Source organism: Heterocephalus glaber, unplaced genomic scaffold (genome assembly GCF_053883595.1).
Source record: "Heterocephalus glaber isolate CG9 unplaced genomic scaffold, H.glaber_assembly_v1.0 deba00001060, whole genome shotgun sequence".
Classification (NCBI taxonomy): Eukaryota; Metazoa; Chordata; class Mammalia; order Rodentia; family Bathyergidae; genus Heterocephalus; species Heterocephalus glaber.
In genome coordinates this window covers 397,900-421,691 of record NW_028258185.1, presented here as the reverse complement: position 1 = coordinate 421,691, position 23,792 = coordinate 397,900, and the positions used below count along the sequence as shown (strand labels likewise).

Here is a 23,792-nt window from a genome sequence, read left to right as displayed (position 1 = left end):
TTGGGAGGCAGCTGGCAGCACCACTGAGCTAAATCCCCAGCCCTAGATTTTCTTTTATCCCTTAGCTCCACTGTTTTCCTACTTGACACCCTCAGTCTTTGACCTCCTTTGTTGCCTGCATCAGAGGAGGGAACAACTTTGGAACCTTAGTTCCTGAACAAAGCAGTATGTAGACATTAGGAGCACCCTGCTGGTGTCCCTCATTCTTGTCCCTTTCCCTCTTTTGTTATCCTGGGTTCTCTCAGGAAATTTCCTACAATTCCAGGATTCTAGCCCTGTGTTTCTAATTGCTGCTGGGTGCAGTGTTTGTAACTTTGGATCTACTGAGAGAGAGAAAGGACACCCCTGTTCTCCTTCCATCTTCTCCCCCTCCTGTAGAAATTTCTTCTGTCCCTGGTGTATTAACTCCGGGCGAGCGCAGCATAAATCAATCAGCAGGTAGAGATTAGTTTAGAATTCACCAGCTGTTCCTTCCTGTAATTGGATGTAACTATGCAGGACACCTTTTGAAACAGTTATCCAGTTACTAAATGCCAGAGCTGTCATAGGTCTTCAGCTGACTGGGACGGATTAGCCCCTAAAGAGCAGAACGATTTAGCAGCCTGCATCTCCGCCCCCTTGCTGGGGAGAGCTTGGGAGTGGGCTCAGAGATGTACTAGGCTGCCCTTGCTTCAAGCTTTCAGCTTGTAGAAAAAGCTGAGATAGGGAGGACCCCAAGACCGGGCTTGCCTTGCTTTGGAGGAGTTTTTCAGTCTTTCCCTGTTTCTCAGCTTCATACCTGAGGCATCGGCTGAGGTATATTCTGTGCTTCTAGTGCTGGTTATTTCCTCTGGAATTGCTGCCTGCCATGGGCAGCTCCTATGCAGCAGTTGTGGGGAACCATTGGTGTTAGGAGAGCTCTCCTAGGATGCAGGCAGGAGCAGAGCTCATCTCCTCGGAGGGCTTTGATAGAATCAGAAATGTGAGGTGGGGTTGCTTATCCCAGGGTCCTTTATGTATTTTTAAAAATTTGATTACTCATTGCCCATTCCCTGCCTCTGCAGTCCTTCCTCCTCCATATCAGTGTTTCTTGCTTGCTTCATGCCTCGAAGGAGAGAAATCAAGATCCCAGGGCAAAACATAGTCACTAATCATTCTGGGTTCCCTGCTGTAATGACCCAACCCTGTCTCCTTTCCCTCTGACCAGTACTATGACGACACCTACCCCAGTGTCAAGGAGCAGAAGGCCTTTGAGAAGAACATTTTCAACAAGACCCATCGGACTGACAGTAGGTCGTTTTCCTTTCACGACTCCCTGTGCTTGGGGGAAACATAGTAGGTAGGGGGTGGCAGCCAGACTGCAGAAAAAGGATAACATGACTCTGCCTCCTTTTTCTTTTTTTCCTCCTCCCTTCATATAATAAACTCTTCAGAAATGTAATGGGGAGGTGAGTGTACCTCACGTGGGAATACCGTGCTAGAAGGTTGGCTGTTAGCTACCTGTCTAGTCCCTGGATTTATGAGCCTCACTTGACAAATTTAACTGCAGCTCTGCTTATTGTACCGCATCCATTAGGGCAGGTAAATGGAAGTCTGTAAAGGTGACCGCTCTGCATTTTCACCTCCGAAGGATCGACTAGTATCCTGTCTCATATACAAGAAGGGAAATATGTGTACCGGGTAGGGATGAGGGAGGGAGGGCTAGAGAAGACACATTTATACTCCCCCAAGTTTATGCTTCCCTTCTCCTACTATCCAAAAAATACATCAACTTTGGTCTTTGGAGGTCATTACAGCCCCAAGAAGCTGGAGGCCAGGAGTTCATGGTAACTCCTTCTATTTTACTTCCTCACTTCCTCATCAGGTTGTTCATTGTTTCCTGCCCCCTTGCAGGTGAAATTGCTCTCTTGGAAGGGCTGACAGTGGTGTATAAAAGCAGTATTGATCTCTATTTCTATGTGATCGGCAGCTCCAGTGAAAATGAGGTGAGAATCCCTACCCCTCTTTGCTGTCTGATTCTGCTTCCTCAGCCACAGGCAGGACACAGCCACCAGTTTGAGTCTTAAGAGAACCACATCTCTCTGGCTTCTGACTAACAAAGGGCTAACAAAGTGGTCAGAGATCCCACTAGGTTCACAAGCATGGCCCTGCAAATGCATCAGCCCAGAAAGAAAGTTTTCTCAGATTTTTTTTTTTAATCTGTATGTAGAAGAATCAATGTTTCATGTGTGTGTGTGTGTTTCTGTGTGTGTGTGACTGGGGATTGATGCCAAGGCCTGTGCACTGAGCTCCATCCCCTACCTTTTTAAAAATATTATTTTGAGGGGCCAGGGATTTGGCTCAGTGGTTCCTCCACTTGCCTTGCAAGTGCAAGGTCCCAAGTTTGATCCCCGGTACCAAAAAATAAAAATATTATTTTGAGACAGGGTTTCTAAGTTGCCTAGTCTAGGCAGTCTTCCTGCCTCAGCCTCCCAGAACATAGGATTATAAGTGCATCACCACACTTGCTTGCATATTGTTTTTTTTTTTTTTTGGTACCAGGGATTGAACTCAGGTCCTTGTTTTGCATATTGTTTTTTAAGATGGATTTCTGAGGTGTGGTCAAGGGAGGGGGCGGGATACTGGCTCCTGCTATGAAGGGCCCATACTTGACTGGGTTTGGGGCAGTTAGCAGACACACTGGTTCATACTGAAGCTGTACAGATGATTGGGTCACTTGATAAGTCATACGGTATGAATGGGACTGTGGGTGTAGTCCTGACTTGCTTCCCGTAGGTGAGGAAAACTATCTCAAGTAGTAGCAACTTCTGTGAGAGCAGATAGGTAAAAATAAGCCTCCAGTAATTTTCAGCAAAAGTAAAAGTTTGAAAGAACCACATTCTACTGAGCTGTTATTATTGCTGTGAGTGCTTTACAATTAGTACATTGTTACTTGAGCCTTGCAGCACTTCTATGAGTTGTAGGCATTAGTACCATTGTTTACTGAGAAGGAAACCAAACCATGAGGAACCATATAAAATTACTTGTATTTGGCCATTGTTAAATCACACAAGTGTCAGTTTCATGTAGTTTAATCTAGTACTATAACTCTCTCAGGGTCACACATGTAGAAATGGGTTAGCTGGGATCCAAGCCCAGCTCTGTCTGACTAAAAGGCCCATTGCTCAGGCGGTGACAGGGTAGTGTAGTGGTAAACCTCATATTGAGCATTTTCCAGGTCCTGGCTTCAATCCCCACCAGCCCCCCCCCCCCCCAAGAAGGAAAAAGGCCATTTCTTTCCACTATTTCTGGTGCCTTCCTCTGCCCTTACATAGTTAACGATTGCTTTTTCTACCTATGACATCAGATGACACACACAGAGTTGGAAAGACCCATAGAGGTCTATGACAGAAAAGTTCTGTTAGAACTTCTGGTCAAAAGAAACCTCAAATTGTGGGATCACGTAGCAGAATTCACTTCTGTGAGAAACTACAGGTCTTCTTCCTGTTTTGCTCTCATTTCCACCGTATGTTTTTGGTCCTGTAATGTATTTTTATGCTTAATGAAATGGACAGTTTTGCTTTTGGGTAGCAGTTTTCAGAGCCTTGAACCTTCTACTTCCTCTGTCTCCCAACAGCTTATGCTTATGGCTGTTCTGAACTGCCTCTTTGACTCCTTGAGCCAGATGCTAAGGTGAGAAGCAAATCTGTTTGTTTGTTTTGAGACACAATCTCACAGTGTATCCCAGGGTGGCCTCCAACTCATGATCTTCCTGCCTCAGCCTCAAATGTTATGATTACAGGCATGCACCACCATGCCAAGCTGAGCAGCCATTCTTTTTTTTTTTTTTGGTACCGGGAATTGAACTTGGGTCCTTGTGCTTGCGCACCAGGCGGTGAAACCACTGAGCTACATCCCCAGCCGCAAGCCATTCTTGATCTTGGTTTGGAGAGAAAGTATTTTTCTGGCCCTCACTATATTCTTCAGGTCCAGAGATTTGTGGGGGATTGGCAGAGACTTGAGAAAGTTGATTAGTTTAAGTAGTTGGGCTTACTGTTTCATTGTAATTTACACTGAGGAGGAAGACTGGATGGGGAGCATGTCCTTCCTGAGGAATAATTCTACTACTTAGGAAGGGGATCTTCCTATTGATCCCCAGTAGCTCTCTCAGAGATGAGTCCCTTCCAGGTGGTTCCTTGGGCTCCATTCTTTGCAGTGGGGAAAGTGCAGTAAGGCAGTGTCCCAGATGAAACATCTCTACCTTGGGAATGGAGGCAACACTCCAGTTTTCCACTCCGGGCCCTTAGTTTTTCCCCCTGTACAGCAGGAAGAATGTACCATTTAGCCTCTTCTCCCTCTCCACCTCCCAACTAGCACTGTTTTTCCACATACAAAGGCAGAAGAGATATAAGATACTTTTTGTTTTGTTTTGTTTTTTGGTACCAGGGATCGAACTCAGGTCCTTGCGCTTGCAGGGCAGGCTGCAGAACCACTGAGCTAAATCCCCGATCCTAAGATACTTTTCCTGAAAACATCCAGGGCTCTCAACATCATTCCCCAGGTAGCTCCCATGTGAGCCCAGTACAGACAGCCATCCCAAGCAGAACAGCAGGCGCTCTCAGCCCCACAAAATCAGCAGGGCTAATGGCTCAGGTTTCCTCAGGAAGGGGATGATTTATTTCTTAGCCAGATGAATGAATAGACTTCATTTCGGGTAATCTAGTGAAAGAGTCAAACTGACGGATGTGACAGGCCACATGCACCAACCACCGGATCTGTGGCTGGTGGCTGCAGGCCCTGACTGTTATTCCCCTTGCTAGGCTTCTTTTCAGGCCCTGAGCAGAGTTGGTGAGGGAGGGGAAGGAGGGAAAGCAGAGAGAGGCTTAGGAGGTTTGTCAGCACTTGCGTGCAGACAGGGTTTGTGTTCAACCTCTCCTCACCTCCCACACCACCAGATTGAGCTTTAGCTCTGTTTATTTCCTTTTTCCCACCCACTCTTGTCTGTTTATAAGCAGTGCCATGCACAACATTGTGGCAGTAGGAAAGAAATGATAGGAAATAATAGCTCTAGATAATCAGCCTGTGAATAATCAGATATTATTTGTAGGGAACAGGGAAAGGGGACGTTACTAGAACCTCTGGAGTGAGTCCTAGTCTCCTGTGAGCCACGGAAGCACAAGGCGAATTAACTTACTACACAGGAAAGGTAGAAAAAATGAAGCTTGGAGAAGAACCTGAGCTTTGGGCCTGATCAGTGCTGCTCTGGGCAGCAAAGACAAAAGGCCCCTCCCCCCCAGCTTGCGCACCTTTTATTCAGTACCTTTTATTCAGTACTTCGGGAAAAACCGTGTAACAGATGAGTGGGAAGTGGCAGAATTCCTAGATCTATAAGGAACTATGCAGATGAAGATTTGGTTCCTCCCAGGATGTCTACCACAGGTGTGGTCTTGCCCTGGAGCATCACAGCATCTCCAATCCTTGAGGTCTCAGTTGTGACCGGAGGCCAAAATGGAATTATGTCATGAAATGCCATAGCTGGCCTGTAGGCAGGAGAATGAGGCCTAATCAAATAATTTTTCCGTAAAATTATGTAGCATTGCTCCTGACAGTTATTGACTGTGCTTTTAAAATTCTCCTTCCTGACATTCCTGATCCTTACTCAGCAGACAAGAATAGGAAGAGGTTTATAGTAGATGAACTAAAAAGTTCTTCACCTATTCACTTCTCTGTCAGGTTGGTAGAAACATTTATTGGTCTGGTTTAGAGTCCCATGTCCAGATAATGTCCTAGGATTTGTTTCACACACAGGCTGATTTTTCTCTTCTTTTGGGGTCTTAGGAAAAATGTAGAAAAGCGAGCTCTGCTGGAGAACATGGAGGGGCTTTTCTTGGCTGTGGATGAAATCGTAGATGGAGGGTGAGTCTCTGACCTGCCTGAATCTGGGCTGGAAAGGTAGGGGTGACTGCTCTGTCATAGGTCAAGTGGACTGAGTGGCTATAAGTCTATCTTCATAATGAGTTGGTCCTTCAGGACAGAGTGAATGATGATCTCTTCTTTGTAGGGTGATCCTGGAGAGTGATCCCCAGCAAGTGGTACACCGAGTGGCATTAAGGGTAAGCAGGAATGCATTTTCCCTGAATCCTCCTCTCTACAAACACCCCCCAGAGTCATACCTGCTGAATGTGTCTAAGGGGCAGGGCTAATGGAATACATCCAACTTTCTCTTTCTCTTCCCATCTTTGTCCCAAAGAAGCCAAGCAGAAGGAACTTAGTTCTGTCCCTAACATGGTGCCTAACATCTCACAGTTTTTGCACAAAGTGGACACTTACTGTATGCATATTGAGTGAATGATGAAATAAAATAAAACTTTCATATTCAGGGTTCTGAAACTAAAGAAACTTGAGGTTGGCCTATTCTCTCTTTGAGGGTGGATCCAATTATCTGAGATAGAGGAGTATCCTTTTCTTTTTTTTTTTGGTACTGGGATCGAACTTGGGTCCTTGCACTTGCACAGCAGGTGGTGAAACCACTGAGCTAAATCCCCGGCCAGGAGTGTCTTTCATATCTTTTAACAGGATAATCTCCATTAGGAAGTGCCTATTGTTCAGAACTTTAATCCTCCTGGGTGCTAGTGATCTCAGAAAGGGGCCTCAGAGTTAACTACAGAAGGATCCAATTTTGTTGGGTAGATCATGGGGTTCAGGCAGAGCCCACCTGCAAATTGTGGGGCTCAAGAGATGTCTGAGCAACACAAATCTCCCTGTTCACAGAATGTCCCAGCTCTGACCTCCACAGAGTGAAGGCTGACAGTGCTGGGTAATGGCAAATCTTCTCCCTTAACTGCCGTGAGCTCCATTTGCATAGTTTAATCTTCTCCTCTAACATATGTCTCTATGTGGCAAGAGAGAGGGTCCCCCCACTGACTCCCCCCTTTCCCTTCTCAGGCTGCTGTTGCAGCAGTTTATTTCTTCAAATTAACATGCTGTCGTTACCCATCAGGCCTTGCGGGATCCATTAAACTACCCCTAGCTCCCCCTCATCCTTTCCCCAGTGATATTGATATTCAGGAAAGGTCTCCCCTGACTAGGGAATCAGGTCTCCCACCCCTGAGTTGAGGGAGTTGAGGATCAGATAACCTGCTGATTACTTGGAATGGAATAAATCTTTTAGGAAGTCCTCCTGCCTTAAAATGTAGCAGGGATGAAATGGCCCTTTTGTGTTCACAGTCCCTTTGGCCAAGTAAAATTGTAGCTATACTGGTTCCTACAAGGGACTGAAAAGTTTAGGGCATCTGCTCTTTCCTTCAGTTTAAAGGACCAGCTTTTCTTCTCCACTACCAGACACCAGTCTAAATGCTTGTCTCCGTGCCACAGGGTGAAGACGTCCCCCTCACTGAGCAGACTGTGTCTCAGGTATGACTTTCTCTTCTGCCTCGGACAGGGTCAGTAAAGAGTCTGGAATGGTAGTCCATCCCAACCTGCCAGGTCAGAATGAAATCAGAGACAGCTGTCCTCCTTGGTCCCCTCGTGTTCCAGGGGCTCTGGCCCATAGCCCAGTACCCCTCACCCCCACTTCCAGCTCCTCAGTTGTCTGAGAGCAGTGGCCGTCAGCCTTGCTCTGTACCCTTCAAACCCTCCCTGCCTGATGCCTCATCCAGTGATTTATTCCCCAGCAGAGGCTTGCCTTAAGCAGATGGTCTGTGTGTATGTGCGTGCATGCGCCTGTGCACATACTCTTATTATTCAAATGAGGGCTAGGCTGGAAATGCGTATTCCAGAATGTGCAGCTTTGCAGGTCATCCTGCTATCTTGACTGCAGATAAACTGTCTACCTGATTCAGGGGGCCAGTGCTTTTACCCACTTGAAATCCTCCCCAAGAAATCTATCTGGATATATAACTAACGCCCTCTTTTTAACCTATTGACTATATCTCTTTGCAGTCCCCCAGTGGATTTGAATTTGGGGTGAATTTCCCACTGACAACCCTCTTAGGGCCTTAGAAAGCTTCCTCCTATTCCTCAACCGTTGGGGATTTTCTATTCCCCGTTCTTCTAAGGACAGGGAAGGCAAGTGAGGGAAGAGAGAACCCTGCTCCCACCCTGTCCCTCAGCAGTACTCCTTCAGTGCTGCCCTTGTCTCTGCAGGTGCTGCAGTCAGCCAAAGAACAGATCAAGTGGTCACTCCTTCGGTGAAGACTCCCCTGTGCCTGGCTCCTGTTCCCTCACAAATCCGCATGTCTGCTGTGACCTCTCATCCAGGCCCCCAGCTGATGCTCTCAGGGTCATCTCGGGATTACAAGGATCCTTAAATCTCCATCCTGTCTGGGGTGGCCCCCTGCCCCCAACACACTTCCCTTCCCTTCTCACTCTTTCTGCTGGGAGGAAAGCTCCTAGCAGATTTAGATACTGGTCAGGGAAACGCCCTCTTCCTTCCTACACTGGATTATGCTCCATGCTCACCTACCCCCATATCTTATCCTCAGCTTCTTTGCCCTTTGCTGTAGCCACACTCCAGATCAAGGCAGGAGAAAGAATGTGCTGAGTGTTTTCCACCCTTTACCTTTACACAGCCGTCATCCCAACAGCCCATATGTCCAGCAGAGAGGGGTGGGAGGTTCTGGGTTCTGTAGATGAGTAGGGGTGGGGACGGGCACTTGCTGGCCTCTGCATCTCTCCTTTCTTCTTGGTGCCTGTCTTCTGCTTTGGAAAGAGAATCAAGGAACAGCTTATAGGAAGGGGATGGAGTGGCAGAAACAGTGATTTAAACGTAGGATAGGGCTTTTAAAACTCATTCTGTACCCGAATCCCGGGATACAACTTCAGAACTGCTGTGGTCTGTGAGTGGTTGTTCTGAGTGTCTGTCTCTTGGTCCGATGTCTTAGCTCTCCACCTTTACTACCTGTGGGATTGTTCCTTGCTTTGTCCTCACTGGGCCCTGGAGCAGAGCCAGTCACTGGAACTAAAACTCCATTCTCATCTTGGGAAGAAGAGTTTCTGCTCAGAACTGGAGAAGAAGGGGGCTGATGCCTTGGACCTTGAGGCTCAGTCCCTCACCTCCTGGAGTGCATTTGTTCCTCTGCCTTGGGTCTCACTTGGCTGCTTTACCCTATCCTCTCTGCCTCAACCTTAGATAAAAAAGCAGTAGATGTGGGCTCTTCCTTTCTCTAGGAGGCTGAGAGAGGTGCCTTTCCTTTGGGACCTGGATTTCCCCAGGAGGACAGACAGTGGAACATCTACTTTCAAGTCTAATCTTTCCCCTTGACTCAAAACTTTCTCCCTACAAAAATGTCTTAGAGGGCCGGGGATTTAGCTCAGTGTTTCCGGCGCCTGCCTTGCAAGTGCAAGGTCCCGAGGTCGATCCCCAGTACCAAAAAGAAAAAAAAGTTTTAGAAAACCCTTCCCATGGGCTGGGGATTTAGCTCAGTGGTTTCGCCACCTGCTGCGCAAGTGCAAGGACCTGAGTTCGATCCCCGGTACCAAAAAAAAAAAAAGAAAAAAGAAAACCCTTCCCAGGACCTTACATTCTGCCCTTTCCACTAACTGCCAGTTCTTCAGCACTGAAGTGGGGCAGACAATGGGATATTTGAGGAGGGACCTTCATGTAAAAGATGTACAGAATTAGGAGTTGGCCCACCTTCCTATACTGCTCTGTGCAGAGGAATAAAACATTTTTGCCAAACTGCCTTTGTGTGATGTTTCTGTACCTCTCTTTTTGGCAGCTACTCCTATTCCTTCAGCCCCCACCCCCATCTTATAATATTACTTGCTACCTCTGAGACTCTCCAGCAACCCCCCCCCCATGCCTAATTTACGGGGCTGTTTGCCTCCTTGGCATCTCTCAGTCCCCTCGCCTGGATATTGGCGCCAGGGTGGGGTGGGGATGGTATTTTTCTCAGTGGGAGTCTCAGGGAACTGAGTTCTCCCACCACCACCCCCAAAGCCAGCTGCCTGCACCCGCCTCAGCCATTAGTAACCCGGAGACGCGCACCTGCGTGGGGGCTCTCCTCCAGCCCCTCTCCCTTCCTGCACCTCCCACTCCTGCTCTGAAACGGCGCTGAGCGGGTTATTTATCGGAGCCAGCACTGCTCCAGAAGGTCAGGACGGTGGTGTAAATAACCTCTTCTCGCCATTTCCACGTCTCTCCAGAGCCTGCTCCCCTCCCCCTCCTCCACCTTTATTCGCACAAATGAATGTGGCTGGGCTGGCGCAGAGCCTGGCCCTGCATCTTAATGGGGCGGTGAGCTCACAAGATGGATTTAGCTGGGGTTTTTATGGTTGCCGCGGCGACAGGAGAATGCTTTGGTTTTCTTTCCCTCTTCCTCTGCAGGATTTTGAGGGGGTAGCGCGAGAAGTCCTCCTCCACTGCAATTTGAAGGGTCTCCTCAGTCACCTCTACTGCTCATGAAATGAGCCTGCAATTCTTGAATTAAGCAAGAGAGATGGAATTAATAGCTCAGATAGGGAAGGATGAAAGAAGGAAGGTAAAGGAATGGGGAGACTCAGCATCAGGACGTGCAGGCTGCAGTTGTCTAGACTGGCTGCTCCTCTGTGGAAACCTGGCTTTAGGCTCAGCAACTGTGGGACACCTGGGCCCAGGAGCCCACTTAGCGGGTGGAAAAGAAAGATGTATGGGTGTACCAGCCCTGCCTGCAGTCCTGCATTGAAAGTTTGAGTACAGGGGGCAGGAGAAGGGCCAGGATCACTTCTGTCTTTGCCCGTTGTAGCTGAGAAAAAGCAGTACCCAATCTTAGCACCCTAACTTCCCTTCTCATCACCCCGCATGGGGAGGGGGCAGTGCTAGAGTTGGGGGCTGGTGATCAGCGGTGGTGTGGAGAGTGGAGTTCTATCTAGCTCTCTAATTTGGAATTCTCGGAACTTCAGTTTCTTCTGCCTTCTGTTTCCCACTAGGAATAGAACTTTGGTGCCCTGACCTACCCAGTCCTCTGGCCAGCAATATTCTTTTTTACTAAGAGCAAACCCATCCTCAGCACCAACTGGAGCAGAGATGGGAAGCAGGATCTGAGGATCTCCCTCCCCTGTCTGGTTGTGGGGCTCTGAATTTCTGTTTGTGAGCTTTTCCCTCTACCCCAGGGACCCTCAGAGGCCCCTCCTCCCCTCTCCCCCTTCTTCCCCTTTGGCTGGGAAAGCGACTACAGCCTGAGCAGTGCCAGACACCTGCCTGCCAGATGTGGTGATTCCCTATTCTCTCCAACACCCCCCCGCCCCCAGCACTGAGCTCAGGCCGAGGGAGCCCCCCACAGGGTGATTTACTGCCACAGCCTCTCCTCCTCAAGTGCCCCGTTAGGCTCCTCTCCCTCCTGGTGCCCAGGCCCCCTTTTTTCCCCACCGTGTCCTGCAGCCGCCTTCCTGGTACAGCCTCTTCCATTCCCACTGCAGGGTGCTGGGCTGGGAACGGGTGGGGCTGGGTGATCGGCCTCTGTTGCACCCATGGGGCAGTACATCAGCAAAAGGGTTGAGGACAGTGGCAGCTAGAGCTGATGTCATTCTCAGAAGAAAAGGAAGACAGGAGGCTGTGGAAGAGGTTAACGAGGAGGGGACCAACACTTTAAGATTGTCTGCAAAGGAGAAAGAGGCCTCTGAGAACCTCTAGATAGCCAAGAGTCCAGGATCGTGGCTGCCTGGCAGACAGTGCATTTTTGTTTCTCAAACTGGGTTTCCAGACCTTGTCTCTGGATCTGTTTCTCAAATGGCTCAGTGGATGCCCTTTAGGCCCTTCCCTTCAGGTCATCCTAAAACACACTCTTAGTGGGAACATTTTTTTTTTTTTTTGGTACGGGGGATCGAACTCGGGACCTTTTGCTTGTGAGGCAGGCGTCGGCACCACTGAGCTAAATCCCTGGCCCCTTAGTGGGAACATTAAATCCTTGCCCTTCTCTCTAGTGTTTTCCCTCCTGTGTCTTTTCTATCAATCTCTCCCTTTCCCTCTCTTCCCTTACTTATGTTATGCTTTGCTCTCTGGTCCACCTCCTGGCCTCCCCCTCCTCTGCTTCAATACCATAGCAAAACAGTATGATCCTTAAGACCTCCCACCAAAGCAGGGACTCATTCCAAGGAGCTGCTTTTCTCTCCCACCCCTTGCAACCTAACTGCTAAATTTTAGGACTCCACTGGGCCAGAACTGGGTTCAGTTCCTGGTGGGACTGAGGTAGGGGCAATGGCTGGAGTGAAGAGGGCAGAGGCAGGAGAGATGGAATCCAAGAAGTGGAAAGGAGGGGTATAAGATGGAACTAGAAACACAATGGGAGAGAAAAAACAACTAAGACAAAGGCAGAGGCTGAGAGTTAGCAGGAAGCTAAAATAAACTGAGAGAAAGAGAAACTGACAGAAAGGCTGGGAGCAGAGAAAAAGAATGGAGAGGTGGAGACAGGAAAGTCACAGCAGAGAAGGCTGCTGGGGAGGGGCCAGGCTAAGGGCAGGCTTGCTCTCCTGGGCTCCCTCATGCTGGCAGGCTGTGTGTGTGCGTGTGGTGTGTTTAGGCACATGTGCACATGGCACATGTATGTGATAGGGTCCCAGGTGGTGGTGATAGAGATGATTCCTACAATATTATTCTCCTATTTCTTCTAGGAGTGCCCCCCACCACCCCACCCCGCGCCAGGCACCTCAAACCAACCTCCCCACCCCTCCCCCCAGCCTCAGAATTCCTGATGCTGGAGGAAGCGTTCTGAGGTACTTCTACTTCTTCTCAGGAATCCTGACTTTCTCAGTTGGAATGCAGGCCTGCTGGAATGTCCAAGATCCATAGAATCAAGAGGCCTATCCCCTCACTGGCCACCCCCAAGCCTGCCCACCAGCTGCTCCAGTCCCTCTTCTACTCCCACTCCCCTTGTAACTTCCCCTCCTCCACAGTGACCCCTCCCCCAGCCTCTGACCCCAGCCTGCCTGGGGCCTGGATCAGAGGGGAGACAAAGACAGGATTTATCACCAGCATAGAGAAGCAGCCAGGGACCAGAGCTGTGGGCAGTGGCTGACCTCCCTGCAATGGGAGGGAATACTAGGCCAGAGGTTGCAAGAGGCTGGAAGTCTGGGGTCCTGTGGATCCTGCTCCCAAAACCAAACTCTTCCTACCTCAGCCTTGCTCTCTCCTTGTTTGTGAAGACTCTGAAAACAGTGAATAGGATGACTTTTAGCCTATGAAAGAAAACCGGAAGGAAGGAAGAAATGAAGTCCATGTTTTGAAGACAGTCTCACTATTCAGTTCAAGCTGGCCTTGAACTCACTATGTTGCCCACCTTGGCCTCCAACTCCTGGTGATCCTCCTGCCTCAGCCTCCCGAGTGCTGGGATTACAGATGTTCACCACCACACCTGGCTGAGGTCCATGTCTTCAGGTTATTCTCTTATGGATGCTGAGGAGAAATCAGGCACCGGTCAATTCAGCTCTAATACTGCAACGAATGGGATACACATGGACTGCTCTCCAATATGGAGAGGGTCTTCTCAAGAGCAGGTCCAGATTACCAATAAGGAGGGAAATAAGGGTCCTGAAAATGAAGAAAGAATTGGCCAAAGGTTGCTAGCTCTAGCCCCTCTGAAAAAAACCTTCCTCCCGGAGATCCCCAACTCCTTCCTAACAAATAAGGAGCAGCTGAGCCCTGCCTTTACAGTAAATACACTATTGGCCTGAAATTGTCTCTACTCAGCAGACAGGGTGTGTGCTGGAGGAGAGGGAATGGTGTGATCCAGGAATTTCCAAGAAACCCAACTATATCTTTTGTGGATGGCTCCCACAGCTTCCCTTGCTACCTACCCCTGGAGCGTCGCCCCCATCCTGCAGCCCCTCCAAAATCTCATTGTGTCAGAGGCCTCCATACACTCAATTCTGAGGTTCCCGCCTTTCCAACCCCTGACACCAAACATCCTACTTCCAGCCTTCATCCTGCCAGCCTACGTGAGAAGTGGGCAGAAGGAAGAGGAAGTGAGGCAACTGGGTGCTTCCAAACTACAATCTCACCACAATCCTCCTAACCCATTTCCATCCAAGTCTAGTGAGGAAGGGCTGGGGTTGGAGCTCAGTGGTGCCATGCTTGCCTGGCAAGTGCAAGTTCTTGAGTTCGATCCCTGGTACCGGAAAAACAAAACAAAAATGTGTGCTGGCTTTGGCAGCACATATACTAAAACTGGTGAGGAAAACTTCTAGTGGTCTCCTCTCAAGCTTCTCTGCAAGCTGAAACCATTCGCTCAATTTCTGAAGAAAAGCCAAAAGTTGGAAATGTTAGTAGTAAGGGGTTATAGATTGGGTGGACAGACTGAGGAGGACAAAAGAATTGGGGAGATAGTTGCTGGGTAAGGAAGAAACAGGAAAAGGGAAAAGAGAGCCTCTCTTTTTTCATTACTCCCCCTTCCCCCAATTGAGGCAGATTTACAGCCTTGGTGGGGGGGCGGTAAGCATAAGGAAGACAGATCTGCAGTTCTGCCCTCTGAGTGTCTGGGTACTTAGCTTTAACTCCCCCATTAGCATCAATCCCCATCTTGCTGCTCATCTGTCTTCTGACATCAGCTCCTTCCCCTCTCTGTAGCCCAGGCTTTCTGACCCTAAGTGCCTCTTAAAGGGCCAGTCTAGACCCTTTTCTCTCTCCCTCCTCCCACTTCAGGCAACAGTCTAGTGTGTGCATGCATGTGTACTGTAGCCATCCTCGCTAAAGCCAGAGTAGAGAGGACATGGTAGGGGTGGGGACTCTTCTCCAGCTCTCTGTTCTCCTTAGACTTCCTTTATATTGTGACCCCCATCTTTGTTCACTACCTACTCAGGCCCAGGACAAGTGCTATGGCTGGGTGAGGGGTTACAGGAGCTGAGAGCAAAGGGATGTGGATCCACAAGCAGATCTTTTCTCCCTCCCTAACTTCCTGGAGGCCCAGAGCAAGGGGTGTCAAGAAGTACTGGCTGTTATGGACAGGTTGAGGTCTGAGGCTCCTAGGAGATGCCTTGAGCCACACATTCTTAGCCTCCTTTCCTAGGGATCTACGCTGTTGGCTGTGAGCAGTGGGAGATTTCAAATTGTCCTCTCTGTATGAGGGAGGAGACAGGCCAGAAAAACCTGGCTCTGAATTTCCTGGCTCCTCTTCCCTACTCCTCAAAAACTGAGCTTAGGGGGCAAAGGGGAAGTAGGCTTCTTCCACTCTGCGGATACTGCAACTGCACTCCAGGGCCTCTGAGAATGCCAGGTTGCTTGGGAAGTTCCTCACCTAGCCGCCTTCAGGCCTTTCTGCTGCAGAGCCCTGCAGGCCTCAGAGGGGCTCTCCAGGATCCTCAAAACCCTTTCCTGATAACTGAAACCCATTCTCCACCCCCAGTGCTCCTCCTCTTGCTCTGGATGAAAGAGAAAGGGTGGGTGGGAGCATTGGGAAAGTGGCCAGGTTAAAAATCGGAGCCCCCGGTTGTACCCCGCAATGACCTCTTATTTATCACCTTCAAATCTCGCTCTCAAAGAAGCATAAATATTCCTAATTCCTGAAGGCCAATCTTGAACTCATAAATTTCACTGCGGAGGTGAGGGAGGGAGGAGTGCGGTACAGGACAAGAGGAGGCTACTGCAGCCCGGAAGAAGCAGGACATTTCCGGGGGGGGGTGCCTCAGGAGGACGGAGAGGAGCCTTTTCTCTCAGTATTTCCTCTGGGGATTGGTCTTTTCTCACTGTACCCTCCTCCCGCGAAACAAAATTAAATAAAAACCAAAATCCGACCTCAGTTCTGGGCTTTCCCATCAGTTCTCTACTGTTCTCCCTCCCTCTTTTCTTGGCTATTACCTTTCAGCTGTCCTTTCCCGCCTCTTTTCCCTCCCTTCCTCCTCTTTTGCACCTTCGCTCCTCTAAAAATTTGCCTTTTAGAGTCATTGTCGGAACAGGAAATTTCCGTCTTACTCGGCCTGGACAACAAAGTCTGACAAGTGCCTCTCAGTACCTCTCTCCCCACTGCAGCCCGCTCGCCCCTTAAACGCGACCTTTCTCAGCCCGGGCCCCTTCCTCTCCCCAGGCCTCTTCTGTCCCCTAGTCTTCCCTTCCTCGGAGCCTTCCTCTTTGTGTAGCTCTTTTGCCCCCTCAGTTTCCCCTTCGCTCTCCCCCTCTTCGGCCTCCTCTCCTCTCCCTAGCCGACCCTGCCGCACCCTCAGACCCCTGCCTCCCCGCGGATGGCGGAGGGGAAGGAGGGGGTGCGGAGCAGGTAAAGAGCGCGCGGCTGCTCAGGGGAGGGGGACGGAAGGGGAGGCGGTGGCGAGGGGAGGGGAGGGGAGGGGCGTCTTCCCTGGGTAGCTGCGCCCCCCCTCCCGGCCGCCGCCGAGCCATAAATCAGGGTCAAGGCGGTTCGGCCAATGGTAGAGAGACTCGTAAATCAGTCTGTCAAGCTCAGCCAATGAGAGGCGGCGCTAAATCAAGTCCTGTCAGCGATCGACCAATGAAAGGCCCTGGGCTGACCATAAATCTGCCTGTAAGAGACAGCAAAAGAGAGAGAGTGTGCAAACGAGCAAGAGCCGCGGGGGCGGGGGACTGGGAGGGGGACCCGACGGGGGCTGGGGACGGGAGAGGCGTAGAGAGGCGCGGGATGGGGAGGGAGACACGAGCTCGAGAGAAAAAGGGTGATAGTGGAGGTACAGGAGATGAAGACAGCCTCCGGGAGAGACGGACAGATGGAGAGAGACAAAGAGAAGCCGCGCGAGATAGCGTCAGGAAGTCAGCGATAGAGCTCGGCTCGGGCGGTAGACGGACGAGATAAAGAGAGACAGACACTGACTCACGTTCGGGAGCACACAGGGCCCCGGGCGTGCATGCTGCCCCAGCGCCACACCACCCGCAAGACCTTGAAGAAAGCCTTGCTTTCCTTCATTTCTTTGCCTGCACTCAGTCCTTTTTCAAAGGGGGGTGAGGGCGGGGCCGTGGAGAAAGAAAGGTTGCTTTCTTGCTATTGTCTGTCTTCTGTAGCCTCAGACTCCAGGGTTTCTTCCTGTGTCCCCTGAGTAGTTTTATCTCCTGGAAATGTCACCTGAGTCTATTTTTTTTTTTTTTTTTTGGTACTGGGGATTGAACTCGGGATCTTGCGCTTGTGAGGCAGGTGGTGGAACCACTGAGCAAAATCCCCAGCCCACCTGAGTCATTTTTTTCAGTGACAGATAATTGGGAAGTCCTTCTTGAGGTCTAACTTCAGTCTTTATTGCTGCACCATTCTACTCTGAGAAAGCTTTTGAATTGCCTTCAAGGAATATGAAAAGTGAACCCTTTTACAACCCTTCCTAGAGGTGTCAGCTTTCAGAATTTTAGAAGGTCTAAATTAAGGACTGCTAGGGATTGCCTGGTCACTGGATCCTAATTTTAGTAAGGCAGCTGTCCTATAGTGGTTAGCCATGTGTGCTGGTAACTGAGGTTAAACTCCCCTCAAATCACGGCCATACAGTTTACTATTCCTTTTGACCTGGGGCAAATGAACCTATTTGTGCTTCAATTTTCTCATCTGTAAGAAAGATTATAATTGATACTTCATGGAAGTGTTAGGAGGATCACACAAAACCATATATTTGCAGGATTAAGAATTGCACTAAGCTTGTGGGAATAGTACACCCTACCATCCCCTTGCCCCTTCATACAGATCATAAAACCTGCTGGGTGTGGTGATACACGCTTGTAATCCCAGCACTCTGGAGGCTGGGGCTTTGAGGCCAGCCTGGGCTACATAGTGAGTTCAAGGCCAGCCTGCACTACATAGCCAGACCCTGTTTTACCCCACCAAAAATAAATAAATAGAAAGAAAAAGAGGGGCTGGGGATTTAGCTCAGTGGTTCTGCCGCCTGCCTCGAAAGCACAAGTTCCCTAGTTCGATCCCTGGTTCAAAAAAAAAAAGAAAGAAAGAAAAAGAAAAAAAAGATCATGAAACCTGAGGCCCAGAGTGGTCCAGAGATAAGCTCCAGTTCATGACAGGCTAATTCTCCGAGTGGATTGGCTGAAACCCTGCTCTACACACTTCAAAGCTGATGATTTTATCTGTGGGAGGAGGACACCTAGAAACTGGTGTTCCAGGTTAGGAGGCAGCATTCCTGGCCTTTGAGAGTGTGTTGCATGTGAAGGTATCAATCTGTCCACTTTGGCTCTGGTTCTTTCTGCCCTTGTTTGGAATCTCTCTAGACTTTGTTCTCTCAATCATCAATTTGAGGGTAGGAAGGATTCAACTCACAGCCAGAGCATTCATTGTCAGGATGGCTCTCACATTCCATCCCCAGGGCCCACCCTGCTCCCTGACACACCTACCACAGATAATGAATATTTCATGAAAAATAAAAGTCCCATTCTTCACTTTTCTCCCTGAGCTTTAGAGGAAAGGGAAGGTGCAGATCCCTGGGTCTCCAACCCCCAGGTCAGGGCAGGGAAGTCCTCTAGACTTGCAGTCTTGCTGGCACTTCCTGTCCTCAACCAGGAAGCCAGAAAGGAAATGCAGAGAACCAGCGTCACCTGGTGGCCACAGGTGCTTTCTAGCAGAGCATTGAGTGTTCCTACAGTGACCTGACATTGGTTATGCTGGAGGGAAAGGAACGGAATGCTTTCCTCCAGCCTGGCCCTTGAGGCTTCTAACCAGAGTCTGCTCTACTTTCATAAGCAAGAGTGGGGTGCTGGGGGGAGGGAATTGGACCAGGTGAATTAGCCTCAAAGGGCGAGACCCTGCCAGGGCAGTTGGAACCCGTGTCTGTCTTTGATTCAGCTAAACTGAGTAATCTGAATTCCGTTTCCCTAGAGCAAGGGGCCCTCATCCACAACCAGCCCTTTTGCACAGGACAAGGGCTAGGGGCTGGACTGACTGGAGTGGGTGTCAAAGCTGGATTACCAATTTTTTTTTTCTTTTTTTTGGTACTGGGGATCAAACTTGGGTCCTTGGGCTTGCAGGGCAGGCAGTGGAACCTCTGAGCTAAATCCCCAGCCCCACCAAATTTTTTTGCAGTGAACAAACTTGTTTGCAGGACTGGGGATTCTGACAACAGTATTTAGGTCAGGTGCCACTTGTGAGAAGTTAAACAAAAAGGCCAGCTAACTGCTTACTTTGTTTTTGCGGTACTGGGGATTGAACCCAGGGCCTTCTCACTGAGCTACATCCCCCGCCCTTTTTAATTATTTTTTTTTTTTGGTACTGGGGATCAAACGCGGGACCTTACACTTGCAAGGCAGGCAACAGAACCACTGAGCTAAATCCCTGGCCCCCTTTTTTAATTTTTATTTTGAAACAGAGTCTTGCTAAATTGCCCAGGCTGGGCTCAAATTTATGGTCGTCCTGCCTCCACCTCCCAGAGTGCTGGGATTGTAGGTATGTGCCACCATGCCTGGCTACCTCACATATTTTATAATCCGGAAATCTTTCAGCTGATGGCTGTGGCCCTGGCCAGTTGGTCTCTACCCTTGCCCTGACCTAGGTTCCCCCAAATCCTCAGCTATTAGGTTCCAGCCCCAATCCCCTGGCCTATTTCCTTTTTTCCTCCGGGACCACACCTGAATATTAAAAGCAGGTAATTTATTTATTAATAAGTGACAGTACTCCTTGGGTGGGCTATAGCTGAAATATTGATCAGAGGATGGAGAAAGTTCATTTGGGGGATGGAGAGGTTGTCTGTGAAAATGTTCACTGGTCTCACTTTTTTTTTTTTTTTTGGTACCAAGGATTGAACTCAGATCCTTGCGCCTGCGCAGCAGGCAGCGAAACCACTGAGCTAAATCCCCGGCCCACTGGTCTCACTTTTACCAACTGTCCTTTGGTTCTGGAGAAGACAGTCCTAGATTCTGCTAATGGGACACAGTTCTAATGGAGCCTACGGAAACTCTGAGGTCCTCGCTTTAAGATGGATCCATATGCTTGGCGGAATTGGCGGTTCATGGCTGCATAGAGCACAGGGTTAATGCAACCATTAAGCCAGGTGAGGTTGGCAGCGAGCATGTGAACAACCCGGGGAGCCCGGACCTTGGCATCCAGAATGTTGAGCAACAAGAAGGGGATATAGCTCAGAGCAAAGCAGAGGAACACAGCAAAACACATTCGGGTCACCTTCCCAAATTCGGATGGAGAGTCCTGAGCTCTCCGGGCTCCTTTAGTTGGCTGGGACTTGGCAGGTCCTTCTGGAGGGCTTTTCTCTGCTGTGTGCTTAGGCACCTTGGTGTTGCCCTGCTCCCTCATTTCTGAGGAGTCCTCTTCCAGGGTCTGAGTAGTGGCAGCACTGACTGGCTCAGAGGAAATCCCGTCACTGGGCCCTCTTGATGCTGGCCTGCTGTCCAGTTCCTTGAAATGACCAGGCATGGCCTCATCTGTCCCTGCCACATGGTTGGAGCGGATGCTTGCCTGCTGCAGCTTATACTGGTCCAGGGCTTTTGCTGCTCGCTTCACCTGGCGATGGATGAGGCAATAGAAGACGCCAACGCTGCTGAGCCCCAGGACAAAGTAGATGCCCATGAGGATGGTAGAATAAGGCCGGCCTTTCAAGCGGTCAAAGCTGCAGGTGCAGACTACAGGTACCAAGACATAAACAGGCCAGAGGGGGGCAAAGCTGGCCACACCCACAACCCAGGTGCCCACCAGTGCCAGCACTATCCCCTTGGCACTGAAAATTTGGGGAAAGAGCTTAGGATGGGCAATGAGGAGGTAGCGACCCAGTGCAATGAGGCAGAGGGTGAGGATGGAGACAGAGTTGAAAGTGAAAAGGAGAAGTCCAAATACCCTGCAGAAAGTGGCACCAGTGCGCCAGTGCAGGTGGAGGTAGGTGTCCACAGAGAAGGGCTGGAGAAAGGTGCAATAGAGCAGATCAGCCAGTGTGAGGTTGGCAATGAGCAGGTTGAAGCGGGTGCGAAGCCTGGGCTGGATGGCCAAGGCCAGCAGGGTGAGCACATTACCCACGGTGCCTGTCACAGCCACCACCACCCCCCAGCCAACGGCAACGTAGCGATAGCTCAGTACAGACTCGTGGTGGCAGGAGAAGGTGCTGTTGGAGGTGTTCCACATGATGGAGGCTGAAGAGACAGGGAGGGGAAGAGGAAGAGGAAATCAGAACCTGGACTTCAGCTTTGATCTCGTGAGCAGCTGTGGGTCTCTGGGTGTCTGGAGCAATGCTACATAATTTTTTTTTTTTTTTTTTTTGGTACTGGGGATCGAACTTGGGGCCTTGCGCTTCGAGGCAGGCGGCGGAACCACTGAGTTAAATCCCCAGCCCTAATGCTACATAGTTTTAGGGAAAAATTATTTATTTTTTTATTTTTAAATTTTTTTTTAGGGAAAAATTATTTGATTAGGCCTAGTTCTCCTGCCTACAGGCCAGCTATGGTATTTTGAGACATAATTCCATTTTGGCCTCTGGTCACAACTGAGACCTCAAGGATCCGAGATGCTGTGATGCTCCAGGGCAAGACCACACCTGTGGGAGACATCCTGGGAGCGACCAAATCTTCACCTGCATAGTTCCTCATTGATCTAGGAATTCTGCTACTCCCATTATCTGTTACATCTGTTTCTCCGGATGTACTGAATAAAAGGTGCAGCAAGCTAGGGGCCTTTTGTCTTTGCTGCCCAGAGCAGCACTGATCAGGCCCAAAGCTCAGCTTCTTCTTCAAGTCTCATTTTTTCCTACCTTTCCTGTGTAGTAAGTTAATTCGCCTCGTGCTGCCGTAGCTCGCAGGAGACTAGGACTCACTGCAGAGGTTCTAGTAACATCCCCTTTCCCTGTTCCCTACATCTGGGCACCTGAATTGCTCCTGGAGGACCTCAGTTCACCAACCTCCCAAACCGCCCTCAGACCTCTTCATCTCAAGGCTCCCAACTCTCTTTGTAGGGTCTCTTAGTCCTTTCCTATTCTCAAAGAGTTCCTCAAATTCCTATCAAAATATCTCTTATCTAAATATGCCTTAAGTCTCTGTCTTCCTCAAACACTAGGCCTCTTCAGTATCCATCCGGATAGTCTCAATAAACCTAGCATCTCCAACTTTTCTAATTCCTTTGCCATTTCCAGTGACTCCTGGAAGTCCCCTTTTTGTATTCAGGGTGCTGCTACAGTTTCCCCTGTTCCTTTCTATTATACATGCATACAGGCCTTGGGTTTTCTGTTTGTTACCACCTGCATGACGAGGAGACCAGGGAAGTAGTATAGCCACCACCAAGGTACTCACCGTAGTCTGTCTCTGGTCTCTCTCCAGTGCGAGAAGTCCAACTCACCCGAAGAGCAGTCCTTTCTAGTGGGCAGTCAGACTTCACGCAGGAAGTAGTCTGGTCTCATATCTTCTATTACACTAGACTAAAAGAATAAGAAACTCCATGGTTACCCAACCACGGCCACTTCCTTCTCCTTCTCTTCCTTCCTTCCTACTCCTTTTTCGTTGACTAGTGAGATCTGGACTTCTCTATTGAAATTCCCCCACTTCTTACTCCAGAGTTGTCTCACTCCTTTTTCCTTCCCAAGACCCAAGCTCTGTTTCTTTCCCCAATTTTTGTGGTGGGACACCTATAAGATCATTGCTGAGGATTGTTGAGACATAGAGACAGCCTCAGATCATCTGGGCCACTTCTCAAGGGACTGAAAGATAAAACCGGGTTCAGGAGCAGCTTGAGGCACCCTAGAAGCCTTGAAATTGTTTTAGATTTTTTTTTTTGGTACCGGGGATTGAACTCGGGTCCTCGTGCTTGCGCAACAGGTGGTGAAACCACTGAGCTAAATCCCCTGTCCTCCTTGTTTTGTTTTAGGGTAGCCCTACCCTTCTTCTCTCCAGGGTTTGCAGATTGCTTAAGTCAGAGGGTGTCACGTGACATTCTAGCACATCTGAGGAACAAAAAAAAAGAAAAACCGAGAGATGGGAAATGAGGCATCAGTTCATTTTCTACAGGGTCTCAGGGTCCTATTCATTCATTCACCCATCATTCATTCATCTGTTCTCCCCACAAATCTCCTCAGAGTGCCTACTACACACCAGATTCTAAATTAGACAATGGGGGTATTAGAAGGTCTGATACAAGGCCTGTACACCGTCTAGTGGGGAAGACAAGTATGTAAGTACGTAAATGCTTAATTGGTCCCTTAAAGTAGGAAGACCAACCCTGGCTTGCCACCTCTTTTTTTCTGTATTTGTGAGACAGAGCCATGCTGTGTCGCCCAAGCTGGCCTCCAACTCCCAGACTCAAATGATCCACCTGCCTCGACCTCCTGAGTAGCTGAGACTAGTGTGTAGTACCCTGCTTAGCTATTTTTTCCATTTTGAAATGGTTACATACCAGGCAATCTAAAAAAAAAAAGTGTAGGGATGTGGTTTAGTATGAAAGCCTTGGGTTCAATCCCCCAAACCACCAGAAACAAAAAAAAAGAAAGAAAAGAGTGAGTTACACATTTTAGAGCTGGCATGGTGGTACATTCTTGTCATCCCAGAACTCTGGGAGGAACTCAGCTTGAGCAATTTAGCGACTTAGTGAAAACTTGTCTCAAAATAAAAAAATAAAAAGTGTGAAGGACCTGGTTTCAATCCCCAGGACCAAAAAACAAAACACACAAAAAACTGTGCCTGGTGGTGCACACCTGTAATCCTGGCTGAGGAAGGAGGACCACCGAGAGTTCAAGGCCAGCCTGGGCTCTGGGCTACATACATAGTGAGACACTGTCTCAATCTGCCCCTGAAAAAAAAAAAAAAAAAGAAAATGTTTACACATTTTGGGCTGGAAGTGTAGTTCAATTCTCTGTGGTAGAATACTTGCCTAGGATACAGGAGACCATGAATTTGATCCCCAGCACCACAAAGAAAAAATAGGTTATATTTTACTTCAAACTCAGGACCTTGTGATTGTGAGGTGGGCAAACCACCTCTGAGCTAAATCCCCAGCCCTAGG

At 49.2% G+C, this 23,792-nt stretch overlaps 2 protein-coding genes across 5 annotated transcripts in view; one reads left to right on the top strand and one right to left on the bottom strand.

The window, feature by feature from the left end:
• The window catches only part of Copz1 (coat protein complex I subunit zeta 1), a 23,287-nt gene extending 13,650 nt beyond the window's left edge, over window positions 1–9,637 (top strand). Inside the window, exons 3-9 of the mRNA XM_004872794.4 lie at window positions 1,187–1,268; window positions 1,873–1,964; window positions 3,596–3,651; window positions 5,797–5,874; window positions 6,020–6,071; window positions 7,333–7,371; window positions 8,104–9,637. Coding sequence (XP_004872851.1) covers window positions 1,187–1,268; window positions 1,873–1,964; window positions 3,596–3,651; window positions 5,797–5,874; window positions 6,020–6,071; window positions 7,333–7,371; window positions 8,104–8,151 — 447 coding nt within the window. The 3' untranslated portion in view covers window positions 8,152–9,637. The remainder of the gene's footprint in view (window positions 1–1,186; window positions 1,269–1,872; window positions 1,965–3,595; window positions 3,652–5,796; window positions 5,875–6,019; window positions 6,072–7,332; window positions 7,372–8,103) is intronic.
• Window positions 9,425–23,792, bottom strand: Gpr84 (G protein-coupled receptor 84). 4 transcript variants are annotated; one of them, XR_002391672.2, is made up of 5 exons: window positions 22,091–23,792; window positions 19,986–20,941; window positions 13,212–13,327; window positions 11,306–13,110; window positions 9,425–10,378 (listed from the first exon to the last, which is right to left on the bottom strand). XR_002391672.2 is itself a non-coding variant. In XM_004872795.4 (2 exons), exon 2 carries the CDS (start codon window positions 20,931–20,933, stop codon window positions 19,743–19,745), a length of 1,191 nt encoding a protein of 396 aa, XP_004872852.1. In that variant the 5' UTR covers window positions 20,934–20,941; window positions 22,091–23,790; the 3' UTR covers window positions 19,559–19,742. The 4 variants fall into 4 exon arrangements, 1 of the variants encoding a protein (XP_004872852.1); XR_015450683.1 differs by having other exon boundaries at window positions 13,048–13,110; XR_015450682.1 differs by lacking the exon at window positions 9,425–10,378 and having other exon boundaries at window positions 11,110–11,489; window positions 13,048–13,110.